This window comes from Leuresthes tenuis, unplaced genomic scaffold, assembly GCF_036924035.1.
Source record: "Leuresthes tenuis unplaced genomic scaffold, fLeuTen1.0.hap1 SCAF_17, whole genome shotgun sequence".
NCBI classification, from domain to species: domain Eukaryota; kingdom Metazoa; phylum Chordata; class Actinopteri; order Atheriniformes; family Atherinopsidae; genus Leuresthes; species Leuresthes tenuis.
Genome location: NW_027325371.1, coordinates 8,104,771 through 8,125,480, shown reverse-complemented (window position 1 = coordinate 8,125,480; position 20,710 = coordinate 8,104,771). Strand labels below are relative to the sequence as shown.

Here is a 20,710-nt window from a genome sequence, read left to right as displayed (position 1 = left end):
GTGTGAATTCAGACTTCTGTTTGTAAAATAAATTAATTCTTCCAATGCATGTAGTTCATGTAATGAGTGACACTCCCCAAAATGCCCGATATTTGTGCACAACCTTTAAATAAAACCAAGTTTTGCTGGCAAACGACACCAACTCGTTTGTTTTTTGATGCTTTTAGTTTTACTTTCTATATATTCCTCAGAGATTAAGATCAAACGTTGCTAGATGATCACTCAAATATAACACATACCATCATTTGAATGTTTATGGTTTTATTCTTAAATCTCATGCTCAGAACAAGTAGCAAGAAAAAAAATGCACAACCGGAACATTAAAAGTACAGTTAATAAATAGAACAACACTGCTTATACTTAGAAGACATAGTAGTATAGCAAAATGCTGACACAAAGTAAATCTAAACACAAATGCTTCCAGAGAGTTGTTACAAGGATTAGCTCGAGTGAATACATAAATAGATCCCTTATAAACTGTCACGCTTCACTGATAACATTTGTCAGCAATGTTATCTATACTTTTACATTTAAACACTGAGACTTTTAAGTTTTTGTCACCTAAATTTCAGATAAGTACAACAAACTGATGATTAGAGTTAACAGCGGGAGGATTTAAGCGTCAGAAACAAGAACGTGTTAATAGGTCATTTTACATGCTCATTGTTAACTATTGAGATGTAGCAAGTGTAAGACGACACTGTGCTGACAGAACCCTTTCAACTTAGCTGTAACACTTCACTGATATGACGTTAAAACTATTTCAAATGGGATGGTTGATTCATGTTTAAATGTAGGGAGTCTTTTTCTCAGAAGTCTGAGTACTGGCACATTTTAAATTGAACTAAAGATGAAAGAAAAAAGACGTGTCTGATTACAGAATATTAAGATTACATGAGAAGAAACAGAATAGCAGAAATTGATTGGAACATTCAGAAAAGAATTTAATACTTAGCACGCTAATTTCAAACTTCTGCCCTTGGTGACTCAATTATTGCTCGGGAATACCTAGAACTCGGGTTCAATTATATTCCAATAAATAATTAAAACGAAGAATTCACTGAAATCTTCTACATAAATAGTGTCTTTAAATACAACAATGATGGTACAAGATTCATGTTGATTTGGAGCTGACACTAATTAAATGAAATTAAGTTAAGATGCAGCAGGGTAACTTAAATTTCATGCAGTTCTGGCACAACAAAACAGGCGCTTTGGTGCCAAAAAATTCAGTCATCATCAAGCTTCAAGATCTCTCATTTTCTGCAGTGATCACTGCTTTGCAGATAAAATGTCATGCTGACCTGAAGCAACGTAATACCATAAGAGCGTGTATTCCTACCACCTTAATCAAAACTTTTAACTCATACTTGTATCCTGCTAAGTTATAACCGAAAAGAGTAACCCTGAAACAAGGAGGAGCACCTCTCTGTGCATGTGGCCTCTTCGTAAACATGGTGCTCTTCCATCTTGGGAGGTTTTGGCAGTGTCATCTGGAGGGCACACCACAGAGCCGAGCAGAGCCTCCTGGTGCTGGCAGCCAGGTCTTTCAGTGCCATGACCATCAACAAGGTGTCTTTGAAACAGAAACAAGTTAGGACCAGAAGCAAGTCAGAAAGAAAAAGCCCACAGCATGTCACCACTGGATACATTTACATTCACAGCAATATTCCAATAATAACTAAGACTTTACAGTGAAAAAGCCATTAAAAATACTTTTATAATAGGGCTACAACTAAGACTATGGATCCTACACGGACATTAGATCTACATTAGGCAATTAATCAGAGTACGCTCTGTAACATGTAAATGGGAATATAAATGGACTATCTCATCTGCAACTCATGAAGATGACATAATCAGAATATTGCCTATTTCAGATTAAAATCAATAGCTGGAATACTGCTGTGCATGTGCACATAGCCACAGAAATACGAATACCTCTGTCCTCTGTGAAATGAAGTCCCTGCTGCTGGTGTTTGGTCATGTTCGCACCGTCCTTGCATCTTGCCTGAGTGATACAAACAGCCATATGATGGCTTTTCAGTGCTGTTTGGATGTTGATATGTAGAGGTGTGCCACACAGACACTTCATTCGAACCAGAAGGCTCGACACCTGCAACGCAAAAACATAAAGATTTCTTTAAATCATTTTTTTGTACAAGAGAACTACAGCAAATCCTAATTTTTTGGACGGGAAAAAGGGAAAATTCTGATATACAAGAATCTCTTAAAAACGAACAAAGCCAAGATTTGAGCCCTGCACTTGTGTTGTTGTGAGACTTTATTCATTAGTTCTTACACAACTCTTTGCCTCATTGAAAATCAGGTAAACATTACCTTCACCTTATGTGACAAACTTCAGCTGTAGGTGGCAGTATGTAGGTAGTAAAGTTAGAGGTTTCACCTTTGCTTGTTCTCTCATGTGATTGACAACGAGGTGGTCAATTCTTGTAGGGTTTGGTGGAGTTTTGGGTAGATTAGTGCTGGTCACTGCAGTGGTCCTTCTCCCGGGAAATGTCTTTCTAAGGACGATCTCAGCCTAAATTATAAAGCCAATTAAAGAATGAACAAAAACAAACGATGACAAAAAGCTAAATAAATAAATTGACATAAAAATAAAGAAAAGAAAGTTATTGTATAATTGTCATTACCCATTTAAATAAAAATGTGGGGGTAAAATGTCTAACTCATCGTGTAGTCCATAAGGACAATTGTAATCAAGGACATATAAAGTGTATCCTTTAAGTATTTGTTGTGTCTGTGTGCAAGATGACATTTATAAGGAATTAATCAAACCGCTTTAAAACATTTGTTCATTAGTACATTTGGGCACTTGAGTACATTTTTTCTCTTTTTCATGGTTAAACTGTGCCATGAGGGCAGGCCTACATTAAATGTTTAGGCTGGTATGATTTAAATAGAGCTGTATAAGTATATACAAGGAAAATTAACTACCAAAAATGTTTTCAAAAATTCATATCTAAAAAATAGCTCTTACAATACACTTGATAATCACCCCAAGACATATTCTTATGATGGAAGAAAATTAGATTTCAAAAGCACACCTTCTTTCTCTCCTTCTCCAAACACCTCCACTGTTCGTAGCACTCATCCAGATAGAAGTAAAGCTGGATCACAGGTCCTCCTTGAGTCATCATCAGTGGTGGTGTCAGGGCTGGGACCATGCCATGATACATGGTCTCTCCTCTGTGGGCCCTCATGTCACTGACATAAGAGCTGAGAGCTGCAGCCTCATTAGCTGGCACCATACCGTTCATATCCATACCAGGAACACCATGTCCATGGGACAGTGTGGATCTGGAGCTGAAGTTCGAGTTAATGGGTATGCCAGAGTGCCTCTTGAGGTCATTTACAGGATACATGAAAGGCGTGAACTGCTGTATATTGCCTGATGTGACCATGCCGTTTTCTCCATCACGGATCTGAGACTGGACATTCCCCTGGAAATTGAAGTATGGGTTTTGTGAGAAGGGCTGTTTCTCCACCTCTGTCATGTGAGTGTTGGTTCGCTGCCTCCGAGAGATCCCTTCCAGAAATCCTGACATATGCATCCTCTTTTTTTCTTTCTGCATCTGTGGCTTGAACTTTTTATTCATCTGGCTCTGTTGCATGCAGAGCTTTGAATACTGGTTCATGCTTAGATTAATGTTCTCTCTGTTCATTGTCATCCTGTTTAGGTGATGGTTTGGGAGGTTCACAGGTGCAGAGAATGCCTTTGATTGATGAAAGAGCTCTGTGTGGTGCGGGTTGAAATCAGGAAGACCTTGAAAGGCATCAAGTTTGAATGTTTGTTTCCTCACTCCTCCATTTCTTCCCCTCTGCACTGCCCCCAGGTCTCCCAACAGCTGTTTTGGGACCTGCATTGCAAGTGGACTTTGTGTTGACATTGCAGGACTTGAGATTTTCCATTGTTCTGTCACACAGTCTTCTTTGTGTATGCCGGCTGTCTGCTTGTATATGTTTGGAAACTCTCCATTGCAAATCTTATCATGCTCATAAGCCATAAATGACTGAGAACTGTTGATCAATTGGTTCATGTCCTCTGGAAAATACTGCTCATTACAAACTGAATTTGCATTGCTTTGGATGTAGTGATCTTCATAGAAAGCATCTAAGCAGGAGCTGTTCATTTCATTTTGGGGTCTAAAGATGTCAATGAGCTCAGGGAAATTGTTCATTGGCTGATCATTCCCTCTGTCATTATAAGCCGACATGCTGACATATTTACTCTGTTGCATTTGATATGGGTCGGTTTTTACTGTGTTGGGCACTGATAGACCCGGTGGCAGTTTCTGAGGTCGAAAAGAATGACTGTCTCCATCAGGCAAATTAAATAGCCATTGTTTGGTAGCAAGGCCACTGGACTGTTGACTCAGCTCTTCAACTTCTTTGGCCACTGACTGTTGCTGTGCTTTGCTGAAAGTCTCATGGGACAGATGGTTCGAGGGAAATGAAGGGTTATGGAGTGTTTTTGCCTCTGAATGAAAATACTGCAGGAGTTCTTCTCTCAGTGTCTTTGGAGACCAGATGGGATTGCATGTAGGAAGGCTTTTAAAAAACAATTGAGAAGTTAATTCAAAGTCAGTGTTCATAAACCTAATATGTACTGTATTTTCTGATTTCTTACTCTGTCGCAGCTAAGCATGGACCAGTTTCTGGTGTCAAGGTAGACCAAAGTTTTAAAAAGTCACGCTTTCAAAACCATTACAGGTTTCTGTCTTACTGTCCTACAACATGAGCTGTTTATGACTCAAAGACGAAAAATTCAGGGAGCTCAAGCTGTGTGCTGCATAAAGTGATACTATCCTCTTCCTCCAGCTGTCAGTCAGCTCCCTATGATGGCTGAAGGGGGTAGTGTTAAGTAAACTGAGAGTTTATTTTTAATCAAATTCAAGTAAAACTGAACGACGAGAGTACGAGCTACGACAGTAGGTGTTTCTAGGCTTGGTGAAATAAATGCACCAACACTGAAATAAAAGAATCAATATCATAGCTTTGACTGATTAGGATTCTATATATTATTTGTGTTTTTATCATATTCAATAAAGGTCATATTTTATTTTGTTCAAATCTATGTGTAATCCAGTGCTATGCATGCATTTTTTAATGTTCCATGCATTCAATATGTTCTTTGAATATCAATTCAAAATGACTTATGTTAGCTCTATCACGGTACTGTGATATTTTTTGCTTTAGATCATACCATCAGAGCATCATACTGGCCCATGCCTAGTCACAGCTATAGATGACACAATCCATAGCTGAATGTATAAGAAACAAGTGTGAAAAAACTCCATCCTTTGACATACCTATCACTGTAGTAGCTATCCCGTGACTCTGCTTCATCCAAAATATTTGAAACCAGACCCTGCAGATCTGCCTCGCCATCACAGTCAACATTATCAGTTGGTTTGCTTAAAGGTAAAGAAAATGTGTTTCCAAAACATGTTATTTCTGAACAGCATAACTGATGCCAGCCTTATTTTGACTGGACAAAATTGTAGTGATATTACAGACACATACACATGATCAAAAATACATTGTGAGTGAACATGTGACAGCACAGTAAATGAAAATACCTGCTTTTGTTGATGGTCTGGCTGCAACTAATAAGTTCATAGGGATCATCCTGAGTAATGTGAGACCAGGGAATGCAGGATGCATTGTCCTGCTCCTGATGTGAGGCACCTGGGACGGAAACAAAAGGCACTGGCACGCCTCCTCCGTTTAAACCACCCACATTAATACCTGACTAAAAAAACAGAGAAGCAAAGATTTATCAGTGCGTAGCTCGTTGGAAAAAGAACATTACACCTATATCTTTCTCCCTCACACAAGACACACTGATGCGAATTACAACATTTAGAGACTGTTTACACCTGTTATAATAATACAATACATCCTGGATGACCTGATGACAAGTGGATACTTCTAAGTACAGAAGTAAACACGTTCAAGATGCAGTGAGACTTAATGGGTCAGAGCACATTCAGCACTCCAGTGGGCTTCTACATCCCATTTGGAATTATATAAGATTGATAGGGGATTGGGGTTCACTCTGTAAAACAGCACCAGCTTGACCATAAGCTTCACCCTGATTGTAAACAGGTTTGTGAGCATGGGGGATTACCAGTGAAGGACCAGGGAGCAAAACAGTTTGACAGCTCTCTAAGCCTTTATTTCTAATTTAACAGTTTGCCTTTCAATTCTCTGTTGTTTAACCTCTAACTGTAGCTCAGACTCTGTAAAGCATAGTGGTCCTTTGTTATGCGTTGTGTGATATGACTAAAAGCTCACCAGCTAATCCTTTAGCATTACGTTCTGTTTTGTGTCTACTTTAATACTCCAGAATTAAAATGTCCTCACTTATTTTGTTCTACTTTGCGTATTAAGCATATGCTTATTTGAGATAATAGACAGTACTGTGAAAGCAGTCTTAGCAGTCATTAGTGATCACCGGTTCCTGTCACACAACAAATAGAGTTATCTTTGATGGCTATTATTTCTGCTAATCCTTGGCCTTTCCTAGTATATCTAACCCGTATCATCCTCATTATTATAATACTGTCATGTGTGTACATCTACAGTTTTGATCTCTTCAGCTTAAGGATTTCTGTATCTTTTTGTTAGACTTGAGCTAGCTTGTCAGCTCTCCCTCACACTACATCACTGCCAAGTTGTATTAAAGCAAACAAATTATATTAAAATAATCTTTGGCTCTATCCTGTAGGTCCTCGGAGCCAACTGTCATAGTTTCATATATCTAGAGTGGACTCACATATTTACACTATATAAAATAATGCTTGAATGCACACAGCAGAACTTACTATGGCTTATACGTCTTGTTCAACATTACAATATGCACAAAGTCATAAGGAAATATCACAAATCTATTCCTTTATTCATTACTACTTCTCTCTCATATAATTACAACTAGATACAATAATTGCTTAACAAAAGATGTGGAATTTTACAGAAACAGGATACATCACTAATGTCACAGTTGGTTGTCTACAACCAACTGTGACAGACGTAGGCTACACTTTCATTTATTTATAGATCAAGGAAGAGACATTCCATCACAAATGGTCATACACGCATTTACGGTCACTCACACACTTTAAATCACCCTACATGCACGGCAGTGGTATGTGTAAACAGTCATTTATTGAAAGTACTGTAAGTGGCTCTTAATCTTTAAATATGTAGGGATACTGCTGAGGTTGAGGGTACAACAAAGTTGGCATGGTTAGTTCATTGCTGGTGAGTTTATTTTTAGGTTAATAAATCAGTAACTAGCACAGTAAGGAAACAATCTAAACAGATAAAAGGGATTGCCTCTTTATCTTTACGCATTAGCTGGAGATTTTCAGTGTTGGTACATTTTAAAGGAATATATTTAGTCACATTCTTTCATTTCACATTTTGCAATTCATACAATTGCAAAGAGACAGCTCAAATATTTTAATTAACTTGGTAGTTACAGTTTCAATTAGTTTTATACAAATAAGTCCACTGATAGGTTTCAATAATAAAATGAAAAGTAAATGTATCCATTTGATGTCATCATCTTCTTGTCCCACTGTTTTAACTCAATAGATTAACAGTTTCTCCCTACTAACCTAACCTTTTAAAAAACCCTTATACTGGTAATTTTGGAAATAATGGCTTACTACATTCCAATACTATACCACAGCCTAAATCATTACTTACTTGACGCTGGTATGTCTGAAAAAGTGAATTTGCAAATGGACTCCGATGCCCGTCGAAGGCCATTTTGAACTCCGGGTGACTTTTTTTTAGGACGCCATTACTAGTCTATAAAAAGGCACAAAGAATTAAATGTTAAGAACATTATAGCATTATATAGTATAAATGGCAGTAATATATGTAATGTATAAGTCAAATGATCAGTTAACTACTACTTCAAAACTAAATCTACAGGCTAATTTACCTAACTTAACAAGACGTTATAACTGCATTAAGTTAGCAAGCTTTGACGCTACCTAAGCTAGCTTCTACACGTTGAAAACCTTTCTAAAGTTGAGATTCAGGTCATTTCATCAGAACTAAAGTTATCCGAGCGACATTAACCGTCGAATATCAAGAAAACCTACCAGATTTCAGTTTTAGAAAAATTGAGAACTTTCTTTTTGGGTTACAGTCAGCACGGTTATCTTCGAAAGCTGAAGAGTCCCCCCCCACCCCCCTTTTTCAACTAAACTAGGGTACGAGGCTGGCCTCGCGACCTTAACGCACATTGGCTGAGAAGGAGAAATATATATTTTTGGTCCAATTAACATTAAGCAAGAGACTAGGCGCATAGCAACATCTGGTGTTACACCATCCCCCAAGTTTCAGAGGACACACAGATGGTCCTGTCACCGTCCCTGTCGTTATGTCTACCTGCAATAACAATCATATGAATTAATATATAGCTATAAATTATAACAACCTATATCATAATAATAATTATGACTGTTGCCAGTATTTTTTTATCATACATTTAATTGTATCTTTGCATATTCCACTGTAACATATTTCCAGTTTGACTCAATTCTGCTTCACTGAGTTCAATTATTTTAGTTTGTACATAATAATCTGACTAAGAGTATACAGGTCCACAAACTGAAAAATTTACTTGACCGATTGATAAACTTTAGAGACGACCGAGATTATATTATATAGATTATATTATTATAGATATATTTTTTTATTCCCATGATACAATGATACAAGCCTACAGTATGTTCTTGAGGGTCAATACACAATATGGAGGTAAAGAGTGAAATACAGAACATGTAGCAAGAACACCTTTCCTTTTTCCTTTTTTTTTTACATCAACTAAGCACTTATTTTTTGCATAAGAAAACATTTTCACTTCATTACAAGCTACTACACTTTTAATAGCTTTGGGATTCTGAAAATATTTCACAGAGCTTTTTACTGAGAATTCCTGAAAAAATGCGAGAAATTGTTGTCTTCCTGTATATTTACATTTGTGGTTATGAAACTTTTCCAAGAAGATGATAAGGATGATTATATATCCGTTGGTGGTGTTTATCAGTTAAAGGTCTCTGAAGACCAAAATATTCCTCTTTCCAAAATTATACAAAACCCTGAACAATTACTTTCTGAAATAAAGGTGCGCAGATTTTGTCAAAAGTGCTGAACAGCAGCGCAAAGCCAAAATAAAATGTACAACAGATTCCGGACTGAAGGACTTATTGCGCTACTCAGATCTATCTGTGAAGTCAAGTTTAACCATAAGAGCAAAATGCGACGTGTATGCAAGGCATTTCGCCTTCAAAATCAAAGCATGTGTTACATCACCGCCTGTTGACTACGATAATGTTACATGAACTGGTGTTGATATGATACATGTTCGATATTAATATAAATTGAATGTTTTGTTAGGTACCCCCCCCCCCCACTCGACTGTTAATAGTCAGTAATTGTCGATAGTAAATATAAGTGTTGCATAAAATTCAAGAATAAAGTTGGCCATTAGGACTTTATTTTGAAGGCTGTCAGTAAATGGGGACAGACTCTCACTGCGAACTGTCTTGACATTGATGAGAGGATAGGACTAGTTGAAAAGAAAAAAGTCAGCCAGCCAGCAGCGTGAGAGCATACAGATCTAAAGAGAGCTGTGTTCAGGTCTTCACTATCAGAATTTACTGTGGCTGAGGAATTCTTTGTAGAGCGGATGACAAATATACTTCGAAATAGTTTTACTGCAAGTTGATCGCTTCTTTTACTTGGAAAGATGACTTTTTTGTTTTGGTCTTTTGCGTTCCTGCTGCCTCTCAGCATATCAGCACAGTATCATGGAGACAACGGAATAATGATCCCGGAGCATGGATTTTGTCAGCCGATCTCGATACCACTGTGTACGGACATAGCCTACAACCAAACCATCATGCCCAATTTAGTGGGCCATTATAATCAGGAGGACGCGGGGCTCGAGGTTCACCAGTTCTACCCCCTTGTAAAGGTACAGTGCTCGCCAGAGTTGAAATTCTTCCTGTGCTCTATGTATGCGCCAGTTTGCACGGTTTTGGAGAAGGCCATTCCGCCCTGCAGGTCAATCTGCGAGAGAGCCAAGCAGGGCTGCGAGGCTCTTATGAACAAGTTTGGCTTTCAGTGGCCGGACCGACTGCGCTGTGAGAACTTCCCTGTGCTGGGAGACGGACAAATCTGCGTGGGACAAAACGACTCCTCTGCTGCCACTGTGCCCCCCATCATGCCTGCCCAGGGTACTCAGGACATCCCCATTGTCTCCTCATTTGATAGGCCATTCCGCTGTCCGTCTGTTCTCAAAGTTCCTCCATATCTGAATTATAATTTTTTAGAGGAAAAGGACTGTGCAGCTCCTTGTGAGACATCAAGGAATGGTGGGAGCATGTTTTTCAGTGATAAAGAGATTCATTTTTCTCGCTTATGGATTCTGGTCTGGTCTGTGCTATGTTGTGCGTCTACATTATTCACGGTAACCACGTATTTAGTTGACATGCAACGCTTCAGATACCCTGAGCGACCTATTATCTTCTTGTCTGGCTGCTACACCATGGTATCCATTGCCTACATAGCTGGCTACTTCCTGGGGGACAAGGTGGTGTGCAACGACAGCTTCAGCCCCGATAGCTATAAGACCATTGTTCAGGGCACCAAAAAGGAAGGTTGCACCATCCTTTTCATGATGCTCTATTTCTTCAGCATGGCCAGCTCAATCTGGTGGGTCATCCTGTCTCTCACTTGGTTCCTAGCTGCAGGTATGAAGTGGGGCCACGAGGCCATAGAAGCTAACTCTCAGTATTTTCACCTGGCTGCCTGGGCAGTGCCAGCTGTAAAGACCATCAGTGTTCTGGCCATCGGGCAAATTGAAGGTGATGTGCTTAGTGGTGTCTGCTTTGTGAGTCTCAGCAACCTGGACCCTTTGCGGGGCTTTGTGTTGGCCCCTCTCTTTATTTACCTTTTCATCGGCACCTCTTTCTTGCTGGCCGGATTTGTGTCACTGTTCAGAATACGCACCATCATGAAACATGACGGCACCAAGACAGAGAAACTGGAGCGACTTATGGTGCGAATTGGAGTATTCAGCGTGCTCTATACTGTTCCTGCCACCATTGTTATCGCCTGCTTCTTCTATGAACAGGCTTTCCGCCCCCACTGGGAGCGCAGCTGGATCAGTCATAACTGCAGGAGCTTGGCCATTCCCTGCCCTTTGCATGCTGGACCCCACATGACCCCAGATTTCACTGTCTTCATGATCAAGTATCTGATGACACTGATAGTGGGCATCACATCTGGTTTCTGGATCTGGTCTGGAAAGACTCTGCACTCCTGGCATAAGTTCTATACAAGACTGACTAATGGAAAACATGGAGAAATGACTGTGTAGAATAAAGGAACATTCAAATGTTGCGGGAGTACATTTTTTGTATTTTCTAACCTGTCCCTCATGTGAATTGTAAGTAGCACAATGAGCAGACAGTATTACACTATTTGTATTGGCCTCAGCTTTATAGTCCAAGATGCATACCAAACTGAGGGTTAGGCTTTGACACTAAGAAAAGCTGGATGTACATGGACTAAACGTAACTGGATGAACAAATAACAGTATAGAAATACTCTTCATACGCCAGGGGAGTGATGATCCAACAGCCAAGAATACAGCTAGAAAGGGGTCTCTGTAAACATTTCATGTGCATTTTTATTAAACTGTAAATAGCTTTTGTAAAAACAACAAATTATATATTTGTATTTAAAAAAGTAAATACTTTTCTTTGTCTGCCATTGTACATATGCACTGTTAGACTGCACAATTCCAGATGCATGTTTTTTGTTATTTCCTAGTTTTTTCCTTCTTTTTAGTAACAAAAACACAGCAATGTTTACATTCTGGTCTGTTGGATGACACTCAAAAATCTTTTTTGACTTATCACAGTGTGCCTTTATTTGTTTTTAACCAAAATCTTTGCTTATTCTACGCATTTATGTGCAGATATCATCAAACAGCCACAAATGCTTTATTTCTTATTTACGGTGGAAAATTGTTTTGAGTTTTTGTTAATATTTTGGTCTTCCATACATTCAGTTGTCCTTTTTTAAATTCTATTTCAAGCAAGTTATTATCTTAAAAAGAACAATTATGTTGTTTACCCTCCTAGATGAGGGTTTTGTCACACCTGAACATCTGTTGCCTCAGACTGGCAGGCAACAGAGAAAAGGATTATTGGAATTCAAAATGGAGATCTGTCTCTGACACGTCTCCTGGTAATCTCCCAACGCCTCTATATATTTAAAAATATTTCACATCTATGTGTTATGAGAAACCGGTTCCAACCTGTACAAATGTGGTGGAGGGCGTCCTTACACACATTCACCAACACTGCCTCCAAGTGCTAAACAAAACACGACACTCTTTTCTGCTTGTTGTGAGGGAGAGTTCAGTTAAACCAACATGAATAATCTGTCAAGAAAAGTCTGCTGTTGCATGGGTGTAAAAATGTTCAGGCCTGCCTGTTTGGTGAAGGGAAAACAAAGATACTAAGTTTTGCTGTGGTGTTACATCTTTGAAGCCCCTCTGCTTTGTGCCAATTTGGAATCCCCCAAGCACTGCACTGCTGAAACTGAACCTTTTCGGCAGTGATGTCATGAAGTAGATGGGTGAAAGCTGATCCTCTTGCCTCAGAGCAGAAGCTCTGGGCTCAAAGCAGGCATTTGAGAATGACACGCACATACCATTCTGTATGAGCATTTATCACATTGTTAGATCACAGGTTAAGATATGCTCATGATGCTGCACATACTTCCTATTTAAGGCTGGACCTCTCTCTCACTGTAAGAAGCATATAATAGAGCCTTACCACTACTTGAGGACTAATTTATTTACCTCATGACCTTTTGGACAGCTTGATGTTGTTTCTCCTACATGCAGAAACAGGGGTTAAATAAAGATGGGTTGTATTAACAGACAAGTTAGAGTGATTAAAGGCAAGAGCAGATACTCAGATGGGGTAAAAATAATAAATCTACTGGTACCTCCTCTGCTCTGCCCCTATAACCCCCCTGCCTTTCTCCCTGTCTTCACTAAGATGAATAGGGGGGTGGGGGGTGCAAGTGAATCAGTGGAGCGGTGCTGGGCCTTTGCCTAGTGACAGACAGTCTCCTGTGTGCTGCTCACTTCAAAGCGCCGCTGAAATCTGACTGGCTCCTTGTAAATAGTGCTGCCTGGCCCGAAGGCCCACTTCCTGCGCTTAACTCAACTTAATGGCTGGCTTGTTTGGCTTTGCACTGAAGCAGAGAAGCAAATGAAGAGTAAGGGAGGGAAGAGAGGCGGCCTGTGGGTGGGGTGCTGTAGAGAAAAGAGTGATTTTTTTTTCTGGGTTTATGGGAGGAGGGGTTTGGAGACCATAATGGAAAATTCAGCATTATTTGGTTGCTTTTGTCTTTCTCCAAAGTAACACTACTAAGAAAAGAAGAAAAGCAGAATACAAATCAGTTGACACATGAATGTGATTTTGTGAATATTTTTGGAAATAAAACTTTGAACCAAATGAAATGGACTCAAATGTTGTGCTTCTAACCTAAAACATGATGTATTGTATTGCATTATTGATATTGTATGTTGATTATTAACCCGGTTAGTACATTTGACAACATTTTATAAAAGTAAGACATCTAGGTGTATGGTTAAAGCTCTGTGAAAAAACCTCTTGCATTCTGTTCAGGTTAACACGATGAAGCAACTAGTGTAGATTCTTTTCTTTTTAAATGTTGGCCTCCACTTTTTCATTGGCAACCGTCTCCCATGCTGTTGATTTCAGATCTTAAATCTTGCATGCAGCAGTTTCCTGCTTGCTTGAGGGCAAGAAGGGACAAGCCAAGGATTGGGGGTGAGACAGGAAGAATGCTTCTCGAGTTGATATTATGATGTCGCTCTTATTAAAAGAAGCTCTCGGCATGTGAGAAAAAGATCATGTTGTTAGTCACAAGCGCATGTGTCGCCTGGTATTGTGCAGCCACTGTTCGATTTTGTGCCAGTGTACTATGAAACTTTTTTTACTGTTGGAAAATTATTAAAACCAATGAATGGGACCTGAAACAGACAAAGGACTGAAAAAAGGGGAGAATGGTTAAAAAAGAAAAAAAACAGACATGCAGCCTGTTTCTAATCAGATCTTGGCACGAACTCAAGAAGAACTCATTCTCAGACTGCTGGATTAGTTACGGTCATACATTATTCTAACCATAGGAGAGCGGCTGAGTTTTTCCAGAGCAGATATTATATCTGTCTTGGTTCCATTAAATCTCAACAGAAAGAGCAATATGTTCTTTCTTGTTCTGTCAGTGCATGCAGAAATGGCCACTGTGTATTGGATGGAACAAAACAAATTGGCAGAAGACTGAAGTCTCATGCATTTCAATTTCCATTTTTGATTCAGGCCTTCCGGCCCTAAATTGATCTTGATCCAACAGCCTTCCTTCAGTCATCTTGAAAATATTTTTTCAAAACTTGTCTTCCTGCTTAGTCCCCAACATTTTGCTCATGAAGAGCTGCATTGCAAATGAAAAGCTTACATTATGATCATTATTCTGGTTTGTTTTGACATTTCCATTATCTTCCTGATCTTTTAAGCAAGAGTGATGCCTTTCAGCTTGTCTTCCTAAATTACAAACCCACATTTGCAGATCGTGTTATTGTGGTAAAGATAGTGTCGGGGCGGTGGACATTGCTCATGCACACCGTGTTGCTTCTAAATGCATGGACCACACAGGGAAGGCTTTGACAAGAACAGTAACACAACAAACGTCTTAGATTTGCTCCTGGATGTCAGGGGAGTTTTTTTTTTTGTCCCTGCCTCCACAGTGCAATGGTAGAAAGTAGGGGTGACCTTGTAGAGCCTTTCCAGCTGCTCAGCAGAAAGTCCCAACAGCTGCGTGGCAGATATGGAAGCCCGCAGCATGGCTGAGATGATATCAGCCTTAATTGGGATGAATTATGAGTATGCATCCAAACACCACAGTGTGTACACAACCATGCCGCTCTCATAGACTTTGAGGGTGATGGTACAAGTGACAAATGATGGCAAAAGGAGTAGGGATGAAGAAGGAATTGCAGTCTCTCAAGCCACTATATTTTCTCAGTGCTGTCTGACTTTTCATAATGCAATACATGTACCAAAATGCTTTTTAAAAATAAAGTTGCACTTTAGTATAAATGAGTTAAGCCATGGAAAATGTAATACTGTTTACCAAGGAAATGTAATCTAAACAAGCTTGAATAATGTTGGTGGTTCATGGATATGGGGGGTACCAATGGATCACCCTATATGAATAAATCAATAAATTCAGGTCAATGTGTGATGCTTGTCTTGCTTACAGGTTCTTTTATAATAAACTTTTTTTCTTGTGCACAGATACGCTTTAACAATATTGACTGACTTCATTTGAACACTGTTCAACATACATCCTGAACAGTGTTAATGCTTCAAACATTGTTGCTGTTAATTATTGTAATAATGATTCTGAGCATCTATATTTTGGCAAAGGTTATGTCTGTACTATGTGTTGAAATAACAGTTTAAATTTTGTTTCATGGTTTAAAAAGATTGACTAGAAAATGTCAGAACTCAGCTCAAAGAACAAATAAACCTGCTGACATGCTGCATGTGGGTAAAGTCCCTCTTATTTGGCTCTTGCTATGAATGTTGCAGCCCCAAACACCTGAAACTCCAGGTAAATGAGATGTACTATAAGAATAGGGAAGTATCCTCTACTCACATCTCTTACACCACTAATGCTCAATGCGCCGATTACAACTTATTGAGTTGGCTCCTCTTTGGCGAGTGTTGGCCCCTCTGTTTTAATGGAGGCCCTCTTAACAGCTCTTTCTAAGGAATTTACAGCCTTAGCCCCACCTCACTACAGTCCAGAAGATGGAGGGCGGGGAGGAAAGCACACTGCAGCCTTGTCCCAACAGAGCCAGCTGTGGAAATCTACAGCTTCAGGCAGGGTGGCGGAAGAGCTTCTGTGTGAGTTTGCATGAGCCCATCTGTTCATTTATTTATTTAGATCCCCTTTGTTTCTGAGGGGAAATGTCTGCATAAATGTATATGACACAAACACTAAGATAAAAGCAAGAGATGACATCATAACTCAACACGATAATATTCCTTCATTAGATTGGCTGTCACTTTTATTTAAACTAAAACTCTATAATGAATTCCTGTTGCTATTGTCATATCTGCAATCATTAATCAAGTAGTTCTACATAGAGTACTTCAAAGAGCAAACAACAAAGTTCTGCATATATTGTCAGTGTTTCTGAGCTTATATTTATATTGATAATTTGATTCTCTTAATCTCCCTCTCACTTTGTGCTGCTTGGATTCGTGTGTATAAAACTAAGGCAATAAAGAAGTGGTTGGGCTCCAGCTCTGTAGGTTCTCTCTGTAATTTCACTCTCTGCACAGCATAATTGCTACCATGTGGGCCCTCGCCAACAACAGAATGGTGGAGGGGCCTTATTGCAAAGGTGGGAGTAAAACACAGATACATCCAGGCTCACAAATGCTCCCGTAGCAAAGGACTCCAAACTCTGATGTCACTAGCATAACAGACAACTCAGATATTTCTCTGTTATTTTAATGCTTTGTGAATTCATATTTCCTCAAGTTTTCCAGAATTAGATGAAAATGTACATTACCTTGTATCATATAGTGTCAAACCACAAATATGTAACGTCTCAAATTTGAGTGCTCTCCATATAGAATCTTATTATTCCAGTCTTACCATTTGTGAAACACCAGCAAGTTCTGTATGCCTAATTTAAGCTCATTAGCAATTTCCTTGAGTAGTATTAGGAAGTTTTGTGGTTTTCGTTTTATGTGGTTTTCTTGTGGTCATTCAAGCTACACATGTTGAGTTGGCTGGTATGCCCTGAGGACTCCAGGACCAGACAGTCACGGTCAATGTGTGAAACCAATGGAGCAAAAAACAACAGGACCTCTTGCACCCAGGGTCAGGATTTAAATACTCCTCTGTTGAGCTCATTTGCTGCTTGAGTCACAGAGAAGAGAGTCCTTAGACAGATGGTATCTTAAAATGTATGTACAAGTCAGACAATCTATGAACGTGGGCAGTGTATCTTCACTGAGACTGAATTCAAAGTTTACATTTATTCATTCTTTATTTTACACTTTTCTCAAAATTCTAAGAGGTTACACATTATCTTACTGCTGTAAACATCACCCCCTGCTGTTTCATATGTACATTACTATAAAATACAGGTGTGAATGCTGCTAATTACCCAACAAAGGAGCAACTACTGGCTATTCGTAATAGCTGTGCATGCAAACATAATGCAAATCTGTGTATAAACACTGAATAAGCCTTAGTTTGACACACTATCATTTCAGTAAAGAAGTACTTTTGCAGAAAAGTATCCACTTTTGCTATCAGACTAATGAATGACCTGTCAAGTCAGCTAAAAAAAAAACTAGTATTACAACCATAGTAAATGTACTATGTATCCAGAGGAAAGCACCCTTGTCTTTAAACTGGGCATTTCCAGTATTCATTACATAACGATGGGACAATTTGTCAGAGCAAGCATCCCGCTAAGACAAAGAATGGAATGAATATGGTCAAAAATTCTGTCACGAAGCACCAATTTATGCATGTTTTGTTCCAGAAAATGAAAACAAATGCAAGAAAAATTAGGGACGTAGTCATCAGTGTTTATTGGAAATATTCTGATAACACTATTCTCACAGTTGAAACCAGTCTACCTAATTTTTTTGTTAAATGTGGGAGCTATTAGGAAGCTGGGGATCTAACTTCTAATTTTGAGGCCTGATTCTTTTTATGGAGTACAAATTACGATGTGTTTTGTATATAACTCTATGTTACACATTTTATAGTTGAATGTAAATAGTTAAATCTATTGTTGTGACATTTGATGTCTACGATGTAATTATGTTTTCATTTGTTTTGATACAAAAATTCACTTTTGTACTGATATGATTTCCTCTATGTATTTTTGAATGGAAGTGATGTGTCACATGACTTGATAGGCTATTTAAGATGGTGACTGTACACAACCAGTGTTAGTCTGAAGAAAGGCCTTGCGGCTGAAGCATTTTGGCAAGCAAAAGTAAATCCTTTCCAGGTGCTCTTTGATGAGTTGATCCAACAACTCGTTTTTCATGTTTTGTTGTCATTGGTCCAGCACTCTGTAGCGCTGCAGTCTTCGCCTTGGCTTTTTGAAGAACTGAACACCAGAACCTTAGTTCGTATGGACATGTTAATAAGGTTAAAAACTTGATTTTTAGAGTAAGGGGAGTTTAGGTCTAGTGGATTAACTTAGCTAGCTTTGAGGCTGCTTTGACTGACTTAACACGTATAAACTCTTCTTAATGATGACATCTGTCACTCTCACCATAACTCAAGTTATCTGAGCAACATTTATCACAGAACATTAATAAAAATCTAACAAAAGAGTTCTCTTTACTGTCCCCCTCAGTTCAACCCAGATTGGAAACCATATCGCCCTTGTGGGCTGAACACACATTGTTTGAGTGGAAAAAATATATATTTTGGTCCAATCAACATTAACACCCAAAGTGACATCTGGTAACACACCATTTATCTTGTTTTATCTGTCCAAGAGTACACAATCCAACAAACCGAATGACTGACTTGACAGACTGATAAACACTGACGTGGACAGAAAATATGACCTTTCTCCAGGGCAAAAAAAATGAAAAACAAACAAAAATGTCTTCTTCCTTCCATGAACCAAAAGCCTGATTGGGTTACTGGAATCCAGCTGTGGAGTAAAGCTTAACTATAACAGAGAAATGTGCCGAGTGCACAGAAAATGTTACCTTCAAAATTAAAGAACATGTTACAGAACATTGGCTATAAACTACAGTGCATTGCCAGCATTTTAAGTAGGCAGAATAACCAAGTCATTAGCATACAGCATTACACCCATTTAGCCTGTTAGAAAGATCATCTACAAAAAATCATAGGTGATGATATTCCACTCTGACAAAACCTATTTGTTACAAAAAAAGGGGAGTCTTACCCAATTTTGCTTGCATAGTTTGATATTGATTTACACATGTTAATATGTTCTGCAAAATTCACAGAGAGACCGATTGTTTCTGCATTTAGAAAACTATTTTACAATAATTAACTCTGTCAAAAGCTTGAGACGCTTCCAGAACACATGTGAAAATTGTAGTATTATTTCTTTTGTACTTGATCATAATTTTCTTCAGTGCATATAAACCAAACTGATAACTGAGTGGTTATCATGTAACACAAGAATTATGTAAAATAAATGCTATATTATTATCATCATTACAACAACTCTGATTCATAGTTCAAAAGACATTAAGTCACATTACTTTGTCAGATTCTAATTGCTGGTAGCTTAGCATAAAATTTCTGGACTGTACATGGCTAATAGGACTTTATTTTGAAGGAGGGGACACTCTCTTATCGTGGGCTACCTTGACATCGACGATATTGTCTATTTATAAAGAAAAAGTTAGCCAGCAGCGTGAAAGCTGGTAGAGACTTTAGAGAGAATTTCCTGTGGTTGAGGAATCCTTTGCAGATCTGGCTTTGTAGGTTTATCACCTGGTGATACATTAAGTTTACTGCAAGTTGATCGCTTCTTTAACTTGGAAAGATGGCTTTTTTGTTTTGGTCTTTTGCGTTCCTGTTGCCTCTGCAGGTATCAGCACAGTCCAAAAGGGACTCCATTGTAAACCTGGTACATGGACCTTGTCAGGTGATCACAATACCACAGTGCACGGATTTACCGTACAACCAAACCATCCTGCCGAATTTAATGGGTCATGATAATCAAGAAGACGCAGCGCTCGGGGTTCGCCAGTTTAACCCCCTTCTAAAGACACACTGCTCACCAGAGCTGAAACTCTTCGTGTGTTTTTCATATGTGCCAGTTTGCACCATTTTGGAGACGGCCATTCCTCCCTGCAGGTCATTCTGCGAGAGAGTCATGCAGGGCTGTGAGTCTGCTATAAACGAGACTGGATTTCAGTGGCCGGAGCGACTGCGCTGCGAGAACTTGCCTGAGCTTGGATACGGACAAATCTGTGTGAGACAAAACGCCCCCACTGCTGCCACTGTGCCCCCCACTACAGACCCAGAACGTCAGTGATGGGAACTCCAGCTCTTTTCAGTGATCCAGATCATTTGGCTCACCAAGCTGGAGACAGTCTTTTCGGCTCCCAAACTAGCTTTTTGTAATTTATCAAAAATGTTGCTGTGTCTATATCTGTGCTTACACAAGTAATAGCCTAGCTACATAGGCTAAAAAAATTTAATTGTTCAGAGTAATCATATAAAATGTATGATTTTTAAAAAAATATAGTCATTCTGTATTATGTTTCTTAAAACATTAAAATATGAATGTAAAATCATAAAACATCATAAGATATCTATCTTATGTGTGTGCTGCAAATAAACCCCTATTTGTATTGAGCTACTAATATATATCTGTAAAGATTATTTGTTGAATCTGCAATTTCAGATCTTCAATACAGACAAATTCATTCTACATTCTGCCTTTGTGTTGTTTATGTCATCAAAATGTACTCACATATGACTGTGTTTTTCACTCTTTCTCATCTTAAGGAAT

General features: G+C 38.8%; 2 protein-coding genes across 2 annotated transcripts; one reads left to right on the top strand and one right to left on the bottom strand.

Moving 5' to 3' along the window:
- Window positions 1–264: 264 nt before the first annotated feature.
- On the bottom strand, window positions 265–7,800 carry moto (minamoto). The gene is made up of 7 exons (XM_072369257.1): window positions 7,738–7,800; window positions 5,604–5,776; window positions 5,334–5,438; window positions 3,069–4,572; window positions 2,408–2,542; window positions 1,942–2,116; window positions 265–1,576 (listed from the first exon to the last, which is right to left on the bottom strand). Exons 1-7 carry the CDS (start codon window positions 7,798–7,800, stop codon window positions 1,386–1,388), a joined length of 2,346 nt encoding a protein of 781 aa, XP_072225358.1. The 3' UTR covers window positions 265–1,385.
- A 1,811-nt stretch (window positions 7,801–9,611) lies between these two features.
- On the top strand, window positions 9,612–13,591 carry fzd2 (frizzled class receptor 2). The gene has a single exon (XM_072368357.1). It carries the CDS (start codon window positions 9,794–9,796, stop codon window positions 11,426–11,428), a length of 1,635 nt encoding a protein of 544 aa, XP_072224458.1. The 5' UTR covers window positions 9,612–9,793; the 3' UTR covers window positions 11,429–13,591.
- Window positions 13,592–20,710: the final 7,119 nt, after the last annotated feature.

Excerpts from the sequence above, each read along its gene's own strand:
- fzd2 (XM_072368357.1), top strand. The coding sequence starts at position 9,794 with ATGACTTTTTTGTTTTGGTCTTTTGCGTTCCTGCTGCCTCTCAGCATA.
- moto (XM_072369257.1), bottom strand. The coding sequence starts at position 7,800 with ATGGCCTTCGACGGGCATCGGAGTCCATTTGCAAATTCACTTTTTCAG. Across the intron at positions 4,573-5,333 it reads GATAGCTACTACAGTGATAG|CCTTCCTACATGCAATCCCA; the intron begins GTATGTCAAAGG and ends GTTTTTTAAAAG. Across the intron at positions 2,543-3,068 it reads TGGAGAAGGAGAGAAAGAAG|GCTGAGATCGTCCTTAGAAA; the intron begins GTGTGCTTTTGA and ends TTTATAATTTAG.